Source organism: Crocodylus porosus, unplaced genomic scaffold (genome assembly GCF_001723895.1).
Source record: "Crocodylus porosus isolate Cpor-Errol unplaced genomic scaffold, CroPor_comp1, whole genome shotgun sequence".
NCBI classification, from domain to species: domain Eukaryota; kingdom Metazoa; phylum Chordata; order Crocodylia; family Crocodylidae; genus Crocodylus; species Crocodylus porosus.
The window spans coordinates 6525303-6537820 of NW_017728935.1; the positions used below are offsets into that span (position 1 = coordinate 6525303).

A 12518-nucleotide genomic window follows, 5' to 3' on the forward strand; every position below is an offset into this window, starting at 1 on the left:
CCCTGGGTTGCTAGGCAGAGCTGCCCTGTGGCTAGGGCTGTCCTACATGGCAGCATCTTCGCCTCTGCAGTCAGTGCACAGTGAGGAGGGGGGCTGGGGGTAGAGGCGCCTGTCAGCGGTGCAGGAGCCTTCGGGCTCCAGTGCTTCGCAGTCTCGAACACCCACGTTCAGGGAGCAGAGCTCTCCAGGCTTTCAGGGCCGTGATTAAGGTGCTGCACATGCCCCATCATTCATCAGGTGGCCTGCAGACCACTAAGTGCTGGTGTTCCTGCCAGAGGAGAGCTCCTGGGAGCCTTGTGTGGGGGGGTAGCTGTTTATTGTGGGCAGCCCCCGGCTCAGGGCATGGGGCCTTTCCAGCCTGCTCCGTGCACATCCCCCAGGGGAGGCTTGGGCTCTGTGCAAGGGTTTTTTTTTTTTTTGTCTCTTTTAGTTTTAAGTCCTAAATTGCTGGCAGGTGGAGCAGTAATGAAGATGAATGAGGGGAGCTCTTCCTGCCAGATTAGATCTGTGCTGATGAACACGTCTGCTGTGGCCGCGTTACCCAGGGTCTCATCCCAGCCCTCTCCTCCCCACCACCTGCAGGAGCTCCATGGGCACCTCACCGAGGGGGACGGATCTCTCCATGCTGCACTGAGCCTGAGGTGAGGGCCTGTCCGTCGTCGTCGTGTCCCGAGACGGGCATGACTGTGACCCCCAAGATGTGGGGCTGGGGGCTGCTGCTGGGTTCTCTTATTGCAGCCTGCGGGCCAGACTCTGTCCTGAGCAGCCCTGAAGAAATCCTGTGGCTTTAACCCTGCCTGCTGGGATCTGCTCAGATCCTGGTGCCCAGAGCCAAGGACTCATTTCACAACCATCTTAGAAACAAGCAGCAAGGCACATGCATCCCATTGCAAGTGAAGAAAGGCACTGCCCTAGAGTCTGTATTGCCATATCTTTGCTGTACGTGCACTAGGTCTGCCCCTTTCCGGACCATTGCAGCTGCAGGCCTGCCCAGCCCTTCTGCAAACAAAGCAGGCGATCTCAAGCAGAGCTTTCTGCGGATGCAGCCGGTGAGTGTTGCTGTCTGCTACTGTTGGGCTGCATGTCCGCGACGGGATCCTTCCTAGCACAGAACCAGGAACTGCCAGGCTTGTTCTGGCCACATCCACTACAAGCCTTCTTGTAGCCTCCTCGTGAAACTTGCCAGCGAGTGGCACAAGCCTGGGGGTTCGTGGCTTTCTGAGGCTATTGCCTTGAGAGCCCCTATATTTCATTAAGCCAAAGTGGCTGTTGTCCTTATCCCGCTGCACTCTTGGGCTGAGGGAGTGTCCCACTGGCCTCACGTGCAGCGTAGCCATGGAGAGAGCATGCGGGACAGCACCAAGCTCCATGGTCCAGCCTGCTGGCAGGGATCACAGCTCCTCCGCTCCCTCCATGTCTGACTGGGGCATGCTGCATGGGTGCAGGCTCTTTGCTCTGTCTGGGTAGCTGATGCTTCCATGCAAAAGAAGGGAGAGGTAGGGTGGGGGCAGGCTGACGGCACTGGTCCAGCCAGAGACCAAGTCAAGGCCTATGCTAGGGTTGTTTGGGGGCAGAGGGGCACTGAGGGAAGTGGCGGGGATGGGGACAGACTCTCTCATCTCCACCCATTTCTTTCCCTCTTGATTCTGGCCAGTGGTTTGCCATCTTTAGGGGAGCAGCAAGAGCCTGGACACAGCTCACCCAGCCCATCCTGTTCCATCCTTGGCTGCCTTTTCCTGAAGGAGCCTGCGGCAGGGAGTCCCAATCTTGGGGACAGAAAAGCACCCACCATCACAGGTACATGGCAGGAGTCTCATGGGGGAACTTCCTGCCAGCACAGCATGGTGGATTAGCTCTCACTGAGGCCTGTGTTGGGGTGCCCTGGCCCCTTTGGATGGGTAGTAACGTGCAAGGCAAAGAGCTTCAATTTCGGATACAGGTTTATAATGGATTTTGTCTTAAAAAGAATGAAGCAGTATACACCACGTGCAAGGAGCCTGACGCCATGTTGGCAGACTGCTGTCTTGCATGCTGTGTGCATGTCCCTGCGTGTATGCCCTTCTCCCGTGGCAGTCATTCAGGTCTCAGTCACCTGTTGCCTTCCCCTTTTTCAGTTGGGGGAGAGAGGAGTTGCTGTTGTCCAGCTGTGTTGATCATTCAGCTGTGTCACTGTGCTAGATCTGGCTGAGAAAAGCACTGGAGATCAAGGAGCTGCCTTAGGCTTTTGCGGTCTCCTGCCTTGGGCCGTGCACCAAGTTCAGGACCAGAGCTCCCTGCAAGGATTGGCTGTTTTGCCCTGGAGACCCTTGCCAGGCACTCTCCATGTGCACACACAGTGAGGGGGTTGCTGGGGCTCTGCTTTCCAGTCTCGTGGCCATTGCACTGTCCTGCTGCAAGAGAACAAGGGGCAAGGGAAGCTTCACAGTAAGCGATGGTCGCAAGCCCCTTCTAGGGAAGGGGTGAGTTGGCTGAGCAAGTTGGCAGGGTCCCTGGGACCTCCTGGGAAGTGTAGTTCTCTCTAGTGCTTTGCCGGATGAATTAAAGAAAAGCCATGCAGCTGCACTACAGCTCCCAGAATGCCCCGGCACGGGGGCCTGGGGCCCGAGGCGGGCATGAGGCCTTGGCTTTGTCCCTCTGGCACTGCGCAAGCGGTCAGGTCTGGTCCAGCCACTCGGCCCGCTTGGGTGCTTTGCACGTGTGCACGTCCACGGTGTCCTCGCACTCCTTGCAGCGCACTGCACAGCACCAGTGGAACTTGCACTCGCACTTGGTGATGCGTGTGACACGGGTTGTGTCATAGCCCCGGCCGCAGCACATGACCTCGCAGCTGTCGGTCCCACGGGACATCTTGTTGCACACGCGCCCGGCCGTCCCCAAGGAGCCTGCGGAAGGGAAGCCAGGGCTTGTTACCCAGCTCTGGGAGCAAGATGGCCCTCGTGCTCTCCTCCCTCCTCCCCAGTGCTGCTCTCTTCTGGCAAAAGATACCTCTGCTCTTCCGCCAGCCCAGGGGGCTTGGATCAGACCCGCATCCAGTGGCACTGTCGGGTTTGGTGAAGGCAAGCTCACACCCGTTGCTGCTTGCTCGGAGAGTGCTGCATCTCCAGGGTGGCTTCCAAGCTGTCTTTCCCAGCATGGCTGCCTGCTACTGGGAGCCCCCCCCATATGCAGCCTGGCTGCGGGGCCCAGAGAGAAAGCTTGGAAGAAACCCTCTAAAATGGCCAGCTCTGGTACCAAAGGTCCCCCTCAGATTTGCTGACCCTTCCCCAGCCCCAGGCCAGGTGCTAATCTATCCTGCAGACCAGACACAGACCATCTGACCCCATCCTGCCAGGTCTTCCTTGTCTGATGGCTTTGCATTCCCCAGGTAATGAAGCCTTGTTTGGATCTGGGGAGAGCCTGTCTGAGCTGGACAGGACACGCAGCCAGCCCTCCCTCGGGGCAGGTATGAGGGAAAGCTTTCCCGGGCAGCGGGCGTGCAATTCCCTTTCCTTGGGGCCTGACTGTTCTGTGCTGCAGCTGGAGAGGGAATGCGGGGGTAAGGCCAGAAATTTGGTGTGAGGTTTTATGGACTGCAAGCTCGGGACACGGGCACAGGCAGCCTGGTGGGGAGGTAGCTGGCTCGAGCCCGCCGAGCAGAGGCCCTGGTGAATGAATCCCTGTCTGGAAGTGGGGCTGTCCCACCCAGACTGTACTCCTCTCTTGCAGCTACTGGCCTCTGCAAAGCCCCCAGTGACCAACTGGCTAGACTACTTTACCTGCAAGACTGGAAGTCCAGGCTGGTCTGCTTGGCAAAGGACAGCTTTGCTTGCAATAGTAGGAAGGTTTCTGAAGGCTGGGGGATCAGCTTTGAGAGCCCCGTGCCATGCAGAGGCTTGCTTATCACTCGGAAGGAGTTGGACACATTCAATGAACAAAGCACCAGCCAGACATGAGCCTCCTTCAAGACTGGGACATCAATTCCTCTCAGCTAAAGTCCCATAGGATGAGCTGGCATTCCCAGCAGTTGCTGTGCACTTCCAAGGGCATGACTGGCAAAGCCTTAGAGCGATGGGTGTTACTGGGCTGCCTCGCTAGTGCTGACCGGGGATGGGGACAGGGAAATCTGGTGTTGCTGCTGCTGAGCAGTGGTTTGAAAAGCAAATGAGACCTGCTGCTCATTCCCCTCCCTTGCTTCTGCCTCCCCAGTTTTTTGAAAACAGCTTTGCTGGCAGAAATGGAAACTTCCATCCAGAAATGCTGTCAGTGCCAGACCGCCCACCCTGGAGTTGCATGGCGCCAAGATGATAATTCCTGGCACTATCTTGTGGGCCTGGCCCAGCCATTAGCCCAGCACGGCAGGCCGTCCCTGCCCTGACGTGGCACCCGCTGCACCCTGCCAGCAGCCGGCGCTGACTTTTACCTGCTGCCTTGTCCATCAGGCAGTAGTCGGGGGAGTTCTCGAAGTATACCAGGTCCGTTTTGGTGGGCTTCCGAAAGTACTTGTTGGCCACGGTGAAGCCAGTGCCGTCCTGGTTCATGGTGACCTGGATGGCACCGTTGTACTTCCTCCGGAGGTAATCCCCAGTCTTGCGGAAATCCGACATGGCCAGCCAGCAAGTCCGGAGGGTGCAGGAGCCGCTGACCCCGTGACACTTGCACTCCAGCTTCAAGAAGCGCTTCACGGCCTGCCGGAGGGGGGATGCGTGAGGACCCAGCCAGGTGTCGTGCTCGTGGCTGCCTGCCTCGGCTGGCCAGAGCCCTAAGGCGGCTTGTTTCTCACCTGCTAAAAGGCCGGGGGTTGGGAAGCCCTGCCGTTTGAGGCCACTGAAGACGGGATGTGTGGGAGAGCACAAGGGGCCGTGCAGGCACTTTGGGTGCCGGCTGAGCTGTGGCTGGGCATGGGGGCAGTGAGGTGGGCAGGAGGGAAGGCATCTGCGTCCACCACCCCGCCGTGCATAAAGCAGGGCTGGGCGTGGACCGGGGACACCTGGAAGACACGGACCTTACTCTGGATCAGATGGGCCGTAGCTTGCCCCAGGGCTGCTGCAGAAACCGGGGCCAGGCTGTTTCTCCTCACCAGGCTCTAGCTCCGGGCAGTGCCCAGCACTCACCATCCTCCCACAGCGGTTGTTGTGCAGGTTCATCAGGGCCCGAGCATCCTTCACCTTCTTCTCCTTGGCATCCACAAAGGCCTTGGCGAACTTGATGCCGTAGTGGATGTTGTCACTGCAGCCGCCCCAGTCGAACTCGCCGCGCTCGTCCCGGGAGCGCCCGCGCTTGCGGGGGTCACAGCTGCAGCCTTTCAGCTCTCCCTGGCTGCAGGCTCGTGTGATGGCGTACACCACCCCAGCTGAGGAGATGGCATAGACGAAGGCGGCCTCCCTGCTGCCTGCCGGAGGGGAGAGGAGTGAGAGGCCTGCCAGGCCTGGGCGTGCTCCTGCATGTGGCCCCTGCCCTCCCCACCCCGCCGGACCCTTCTGGTCCCATGAGCACCAAGGCTGTGATTGCATGGGCTGAGGGAAGGCAGGTGCCCCACACTACGCAGCAGCCTGGCCGGCTGGGATTCAGCACTGACATCTGGCAGGTCTGCAGCGCTCCTTCGCTGGACAGTTCCTAGGTGACCCCAACACTGCAGCTCGCATCAGCATCTGCAAAGGAGGATGCGGCCTGGGAGGGTACAAGCTGGTGCCGGGAGCCCCAGGGCAGCTCTTCCCAGCAGCCGGGCAGGGTGGTGGGGAGACATGGGCAAGGAGTCCTGGGTTTCTATCATGTTCTGGGCTGGGCAGTTAAAGCCCAGCTTGTGGGGTCTGAACATGAGCCGCACAGCATTTGCTGGGCTCTTAAGCCCAAGCTTCTGGAGTCAGGGGATTGCATGCAAAGTGCAGGCGTAGCTTTTTATTTTTAAAAGTAAGTGTTTGCCCTCCTGGCTTCAGGGGCAGCCTAGATGTGCCCAGTGGCTCAAAATTGGGTGAGGATTAGACCCCATAGTTTATAATCTGATTTCTCTCTTTAAAAGGAGAGAGTCTTCTGCATGTCACAGGGCTAGAGTCATCTTTCCATGTCCAGGCTGGCCGCCTCCCTCCGTGACGCAGCAGATCAGGGGAACAGGCTGCCTCATCCAGGCTAGCACCTCCTTGACCAGCCAGTCTGACTGGCAGCCCCCCCGGATGCCTGTGCACTAGCTAGCATCGCTGGTACAGCCCCCTGCTCCGTGGGTGCAACCCCTGTCCATCCCAGAGGTCAGGCCTTTCCAGGGACAGCCCGCAGCATGCTGCTGCCCATGGCCCTGCCAAGCCTGCCCCATCCCTTGCACAGGGCAAACTTCACCCCGGGGGCATGGGTGCTTCTCCAGGACGGAGTCTGCAGCCACCGCCGTCTTGCCCTTTCACTCGTCTCTGCCCCAGCTTCCCCGCTCTGCAGGGAGTTGTCTGGTCCCACGTGCCTGGCCAGCCCTGCTCTCCAAATATTTACGTATCCTGTTACTGTTTACATGCAAGCTGGTTCTCCAGAGGTGTCTCCTTCCCCGGCTCCTCTCGCCAGGGCAGTGATGCGCTCCCATTACTGCCTGACAAACTGACGGGGAAAGACTGAGCTCTAGAGGAGATGACGGGAGCCCCTGCTCAGCCCCGGAGCAGCGGTCGTGACTCAAGGGGCTGGACCAGGGGAGCAAAGGGTGTTTTGCCTCTGGGTATAGCAAGATGTGGGTGGGCGGGGGGTGTCCTGACCTTTCCTTAAAAGCAGGAGCTGGGGTTGGTGGGTGCAGGGAGGAGCCTGGGAAAACTGGCCTGATGCCCTGTTGCATGACTGCTGGGCAGCCCTGGGCACAGGACGCTGTGGTTTTAGGTGCTGGATTCTTAGGCCCCTGTTTGCCCCGTGCAGCGTGGCACCTGGCGTTACCTCAGTGGGCTACAGGAGCCGTCTAGCAGGCAGGTCGCCCTCAGCCTCAGTGCCAAATCATCCCCTCCTGGAGGCAGGGTATGATTTTTCCCCCCGGGCAAGTGGGTGGGAAGAAAAACCCTGCGGGGACCTACTTCTCAGCATGACTCTGCCGAAGACAGTGTGGTCCCTGTCCAGCGTGCTGCAGTTCCAGCGGTGGTGCCGAAACTGGTGCTGGCACTCTCGGATCCACTCCTTGGCGCCCTCGCCCACGGACTGCATGATGTCGGGGTACTTTTGGCAGAACTGCCGCTGCTTGTTCACCAGTCCGGGGATGTTGTCGCAGATCACTCTGGCGCCCAGAGCCCCGATGTACCTGTGGAAGGAGAGCATGCCTGTGAGCAAGGCACCTAGGGGAGCATTTTGCAGGCTGTAGGGCTGGGACCCTGCAGGGCTGTGCTGTGCTGGGGTCTAAGCCCACAGCCCTAGGGTGCACCAGGTCTCTGCATTCACATGGGGCAGGCTTCCTCCCAGAACAGCTACAGTGAGCTGTAGCCAGGGCTGAGGAGCAATAAGAGGTGGCATTTGTGCCCCTGGAGCTGGGTGAACTTTCAGGAGGAGGTACCAGGGCACTGACTGCAGGAACCGGCAGCTGTGTCGTGCTGCACAGCCCTGTCTGATGGCAGCTGGCACAGCTCGGACAACTAGCTCAGAAGGGCAGGTCAAGAAGCCAGAGCTGCCCAGCGAGGATTTGCGAGAAGGGCTGGTAGTTGCTCTGTCCGAAGCCCTGTCCTGCACCGGGGCCCCTTTGAGTGCCAGGTGCTTTGGGGAGAGGCAGCAGCAAGGACATCTCAGGCTCAGAGAGCTCCTGGGCTAGGGCAGGATGTAGCAGGTGGACAGGACAGGCCAGGATGGGCTTAGGAGTTTTACTTTGCCACGCAGCCCCGGGCAGAAGCCCCGGGCTTTGTCTGACTTCTGCACAACCTGGAGGGGGTATGGATCTCTCACCCTCCTATTGGTGACGTTTTTTCTTGTTTTTTGCAGCCCCTGGAAGCAGATTTCAGGGTCCAGCAGGGCCTGCTCAGGAACAGCCATGGCCGTAGCAGTGGGGGACCAGCCAGCATGAGCATCTCGTGGCAAGGAGTGCTCCTGCTAGCAGCTAGAGGTCAGTGGCTGCAGGAGGGGTAGATCCCTTCCCAAATGCTGGGGCTTTACTGCTGCAGTTCAGGGTGCCCACATCCATGCCCAGCCTCCCCACGTGCCCCTGCAGGGCGGGTCCCTGGGTATCCCATCCTCTCCTGGTCCCACTGCTCCTCAGCTGGTGGATGGGATGGGTGGTGGGGGGAAGCAGTGCCGGCAATTCTCCGGTGCAGCTGCATGATTTGAGCAAGCAACTCAGCCCAGAAACCCTGGGCATGTGGCTGGGAGGCTGAATTCTCCCCGCAGACGCCAGCCGGTTCCTTTGTGGCCTTGAAGCCAAAGCAGACCACGGCGTGGAGCATGGAAGATGCCATGTCCATCCAGAAGCCATGCCGATATCCCTGGTTCCCCTCTGCCAGAGGGTGGCTGATCCCTTGTGCTGGGGAACCGGCCTGGCCATAGACCCCGGCCCTGCATTTCTGGCCAGACAAATAAGGGAGGCTTTGGGCACAACTGAAACATTTCCAACCTCTAGACTGGAATTAAGACCTTCCCTTGAACAGGAATAAGAAAGCCCGAAGCTGGGGTGAAGTTTCCTTGTGTCCCTGGCTGTGCTCTCATTCCTATCGGCCCAGAGCTAGCTCACAGCCTGAGGATGGCTTCAAGAGCACAGAAAGCAATGGGGATCTTTTCTTCCCTTTTTAAAAAATATTTTGTTTAAGCACTGGCAGCCGCGCAAGGTCATCTCGGGCCGGAGCGGTGGATAATAGACCCGGCTCCCCGCGGCTCTGCCAACGCGCATTATGTTTTACAAGCTTGCTCGTCAACCTTTCATCAGGCGGCTGTGGCACCAGGGAGATGGGGGAAGCCATTAAAAAAGCTCATGGAGGGGAAGGGAGGCGACGCCAGGTGCACAATGCCTTCCTGCCTGCACAAAGAGGACAATTTGGTTCAACCCCGGGGTTCAGAGGGTTCCCAGGAGCAGGGTGGGCTATAGCAGGGATGGGACATTGCCCCTTTCTGCCTTCCCACCTTTGCTCGGCAATAAGGCAGGGCTTAAAGCTGGCCAGCACTTGTGGGGCTTGGCTGGGGAGATGCTGCCTGTAGGCTGAGGACAGCCGCTCCCCGAGGCCACAAGGGACAGCCGGGTGCTGCCTTCTCGAGGAAACGTGTGCTCAGGCAGAGTGATATACAAAGGGAAGCACTGGTGCCCAAATTTCCAAGCTGCTCCCAGATCCCTCCATGCACAGTGCCTGCCATGGGTGGGACAGGACATGACAGCATCTGTTTCCAGCTTGCCACTGCCCCAGGACTTTGCACCCCCGCTCTCTTCCTGCTTGCACCAAGCTAAGGGGCAGGGAGCCTTGGTGCGCTTGGCATGGGCGAGGGGAACCCTGCCGCTGGCAGCTCGCTGGAGAGTGGTAAGTCTGTGGGCTGACTGAGGAGATGCTTTGCTAGGGGAAAGCATGCAGATAATGGTAATGACTAACCTAGCCCCAGGAGGCTTTGATCTCGGAGAATCCTCCCCGCCAGATAAACGGCAGTCGCTCTCCTTTTCACACCACCAGCTAATTATTTCTGCTCTCATTAGCTCCACTGCTGAATACCTGGCTGGCAGCCAGCTTTTTCAAAGGGGAGCACAGGAGGGTCATCGGTTCCTCTCCCTTTTTCCACCGTGCACCTTGCCAACATATCTGCCTCCCTTCCCCGCTGTGCCTGGTTCTGCTGATTGCAGCCGCAGTCCAGGCAAGGAATGCAGTGGTTGGATCCCCTTTGGTGCTAACGAGGCAGATTTCCTGCTGCCCTCCATTTGTGGCCTCCTTTTCTTTCCTAACTGCCTCACTTGCTTGGGTGTAAGTGACTCCAGGGCTATTCTGGTGTGGAGGGTCATTGTCATTCTGCTGGTCCCCTTAGAGAGAGGATAGGGGGAGGCCTCCTTGGACCTGAAGGGCTGCCAGTGAGAGCTGAGCGGAAACTGGACCTGCTGTTTTGTGGGGAATTCCAGAACCCAGGGAGAGTTGCTCTGTTCTGACCTGGAGCTAAAATCCAATGAAAAGTCCAACGTTTCTTGCCCAAAAGAATTTGGGGGGGAAACTCCCCCAGAACTATTCTTTGTTCTTGATCGGACTGTGTCATTCCACCATTATGTTTTTTTATCTCACAGGGAGTTTTTGGAAAATCCAAGCAGCCCATTCCAAAAGGTCAAAGCAGGATGTCTGGGCCTTTGCAGAAGGCTCTTCTTTTTTTTTCATGTCTTTTTAAACGTGCAATGCTGCTGACACTGGCCGATTCCCATGGGAGGCTTCATGTTTGATGCGCTTGAACTGCCCACTGGAGTGTGGTTAGATGGCCTTGGGGACTCTGCTCACGGTCAGCCCCAGACAGAGGGCAGGAAGGGAGTTGCAGTGGATGGAGACGGCCAGGTGAGCTGCTGTGTGATGTGCCCGGACGTGGCAAGAGGGTGCAGCTGGGAGGTGAGGAGCCTCCAGCACAGGGGCGTGGGTAGCACAGGACGGATGTGTGTGTGTGTGTCACGTCCTCGGGGGAGGCTGGTCTGCACGGGCTGTGACCGCATCCAGCTGCCGCCAGCCAAGGAGCCGCTGGCTCCACTCAAGGGGCAGGACTTTGTGCCGTGCTGCCGGCGTGAGTCACGACCCTCCGCATGTTCCTAGAACTGGGCTGCGCGGCTGCCAGGGACACGCGTTGCGGAGGCACGTCTCTCCACATGCAGTTGGTCGCATTTCCTCGGAGGAGCGACCTACTGACAGTCTGAGCACTGGCCAGCCCAGAGCCAGCAGGCACACATGGGCTCCTGTGTGCAGAGGCAGGACCCCACCTGTCCAGGTGGTGACATGGGCCTGACCCCATGCTGCTGCTCCTTTTGCCCAGGGGTGAATCCGTCGCATGAGTGAATCCAGCCATGTCGCTGGCGTGGGTTTGCTCTCGGCCGCCCCGTTCCGAGGGGAACAGGAGAGAGCTGTCACATGTTGGCTCCCAGTTGTTTTTCCCGTTCTCAGAATCTGCTGACTTTCATTCCCATAAACAAGGAGAAACCTAAATTGCTTCTAAGATAAACAGGCAGCTCTGGGGCCGACGCATCTATTTACTCGGGAGCAGTACGCGTTTCGCTTTAACCCCCTAGCCGCGGCGGGCCCCGGGGCTGAGGTGCGCCCACTCCCTGCTGGCCCGGCATGCCCCTGCCCTCTGCTGACGGGCCGAGGAGGAGGTTTCCCCGGGTTCCTCTCTGCACTCGTGTTTGCGTGTGCAGCCCTGCAGAGAGGACAGGAAGGAGACGTGGGCGCTCCATGGAGTGGGCTGAACATTGGCTGCATCACACTGTCTCCAGGCCCCGTCTCCGCATTGCATGGGAATCTGATTCTTGTACAATGCTGTCTCGATAGCTTGGTACCCAGAGAGTCACAGGGGAAATGCAGCCGCCGTACTGCTGAGCTCTCCTTTCTGCCACGGGCAGCGCCTTCACCGTGCCAGGGTGAGGTTTCAAGTTGGTGAGGGGAACAAGTGTAATGCAGGCCATCTGCTGCAGCCTGGTACGGGTGGGAAATCCCCACTCACGCTCTTCCTGAGCTGCCAGAGTGCACGTCCCTCAGGGCTCTTCCATCCTTTCCCTGCCACGGTCTCTGTGCTGCCTGTTCTCCCCTTCATACCCTGGGCTGCAACCTCCTCGTGGGAACATCAGGCGGTGGCAGGAGGAGCTGCTGATGCACGAGGGTCACGTGTGGTGGGTCTCCTGGCCACAGAGCGTTCTTTCTCTGTTCTGCAATGGGGAGGCGGATCTCGGCTCTCTGTTCTCAGATGTGCGTGCACGGGTCCCGTCCTGTCCCAGCCAGAGAGGCAGTCTGAGCTCTGGGCACTGACCTAGGCAGGACCGGGTGTCACTGGGGCTGCGGGTAGGGTAACTGTGTTGTAACATGGCTTCTTTCCCCCGCAGGTTGCCAGCTCGCCACAACAGCCCCTCTCGGCAGCAGTGCATAGAAGCAGGACCCAGCAAAGCAGAGTAAGTCCTAACTCCTTGAAACATCTGTACGACATCGGGGGATTTCCCAAGCCCCATTGGGCTTTGGAACGAGTTCCTCCAAATGAGGTCTGGCCCTAGGGCATGAAAGGCACCTCCTGGCTCTCCAACAGCAGCCACTTTGGGGCTGAAGGGAGGCTGTCTTGGGCAGATGACCACAGGCCGCCTGACCCTCAGCATCACCATCCAGGCTGCATCCAAGGACTCGGAGCTTGAGAAGATCATGGTGTAAAAAAAAAAAAAAAAAAAAAAGGCAGCCAGTCCCTTGCTTAAGGTGTGCTCTCTGCACTCAATAGTCTATGAATGCCGGCGGGTGCCCATGATATTGAGCTTCCCCTCCCCCATTATTATTTAAACAAGTAACCTCAGTATCACTTGGAAGAAATGCTAAGCATGTAATCCCTCCGTGGTAAAAGTGGCAGTGCCCTCGGAGTCTTTTAAATTGAATTAAAGTGGGGTCAGGAGCCAGCTGTGAACAGGGGACGTTTGC

General features: G+C 58.5%; 1 protein-coding gene and 1 long non-coding RNA gene across 2 annotated transcripts; one reads left to right on the forward strand and one right to left on the reverse strand.

The window, feature by feature from the left end:
- Positions 1 to 1926: 1926 nt before the first annotated feature.
- WNT2B (Wnt family member 2B) lies at positions 1927 to 7298 on the reverse strand. Its single transcript, XM_019546823.1, has 4 exons — positions 7011 to 7298; positions 5091 to 5368; positions 4400 to 4664; positions 1927 to 2882 (listed from the first exon to the last, which is right to left on the reverse strand). Exons 1-4 carry the CDS (start codon positions 7246 to 7248, stop codon positions 2653 to 2655), a joined length of 1011 nt encoding a protein of 336 aa, XP_019402368.1. The 5' UTR covers positions 7249 to 7298; the 3' UTR covers positions 1927 to 2652.
- Positions 5379 to 12174, forward strand: LOC109317876. The gene is made up of 4 exons (XR_002103133.1): positions 5379 to 5654; positions 7900 to 8020; positions 10160 to 10418; positions 11945 to 12174. It is a non-coding gene; the product is annotated as an uncharacterized LOC109317876 (long non-coding RNA).
- The last annotated feature ends 344 nt before the right edge of the window (positions 12175 to 12518 follow it).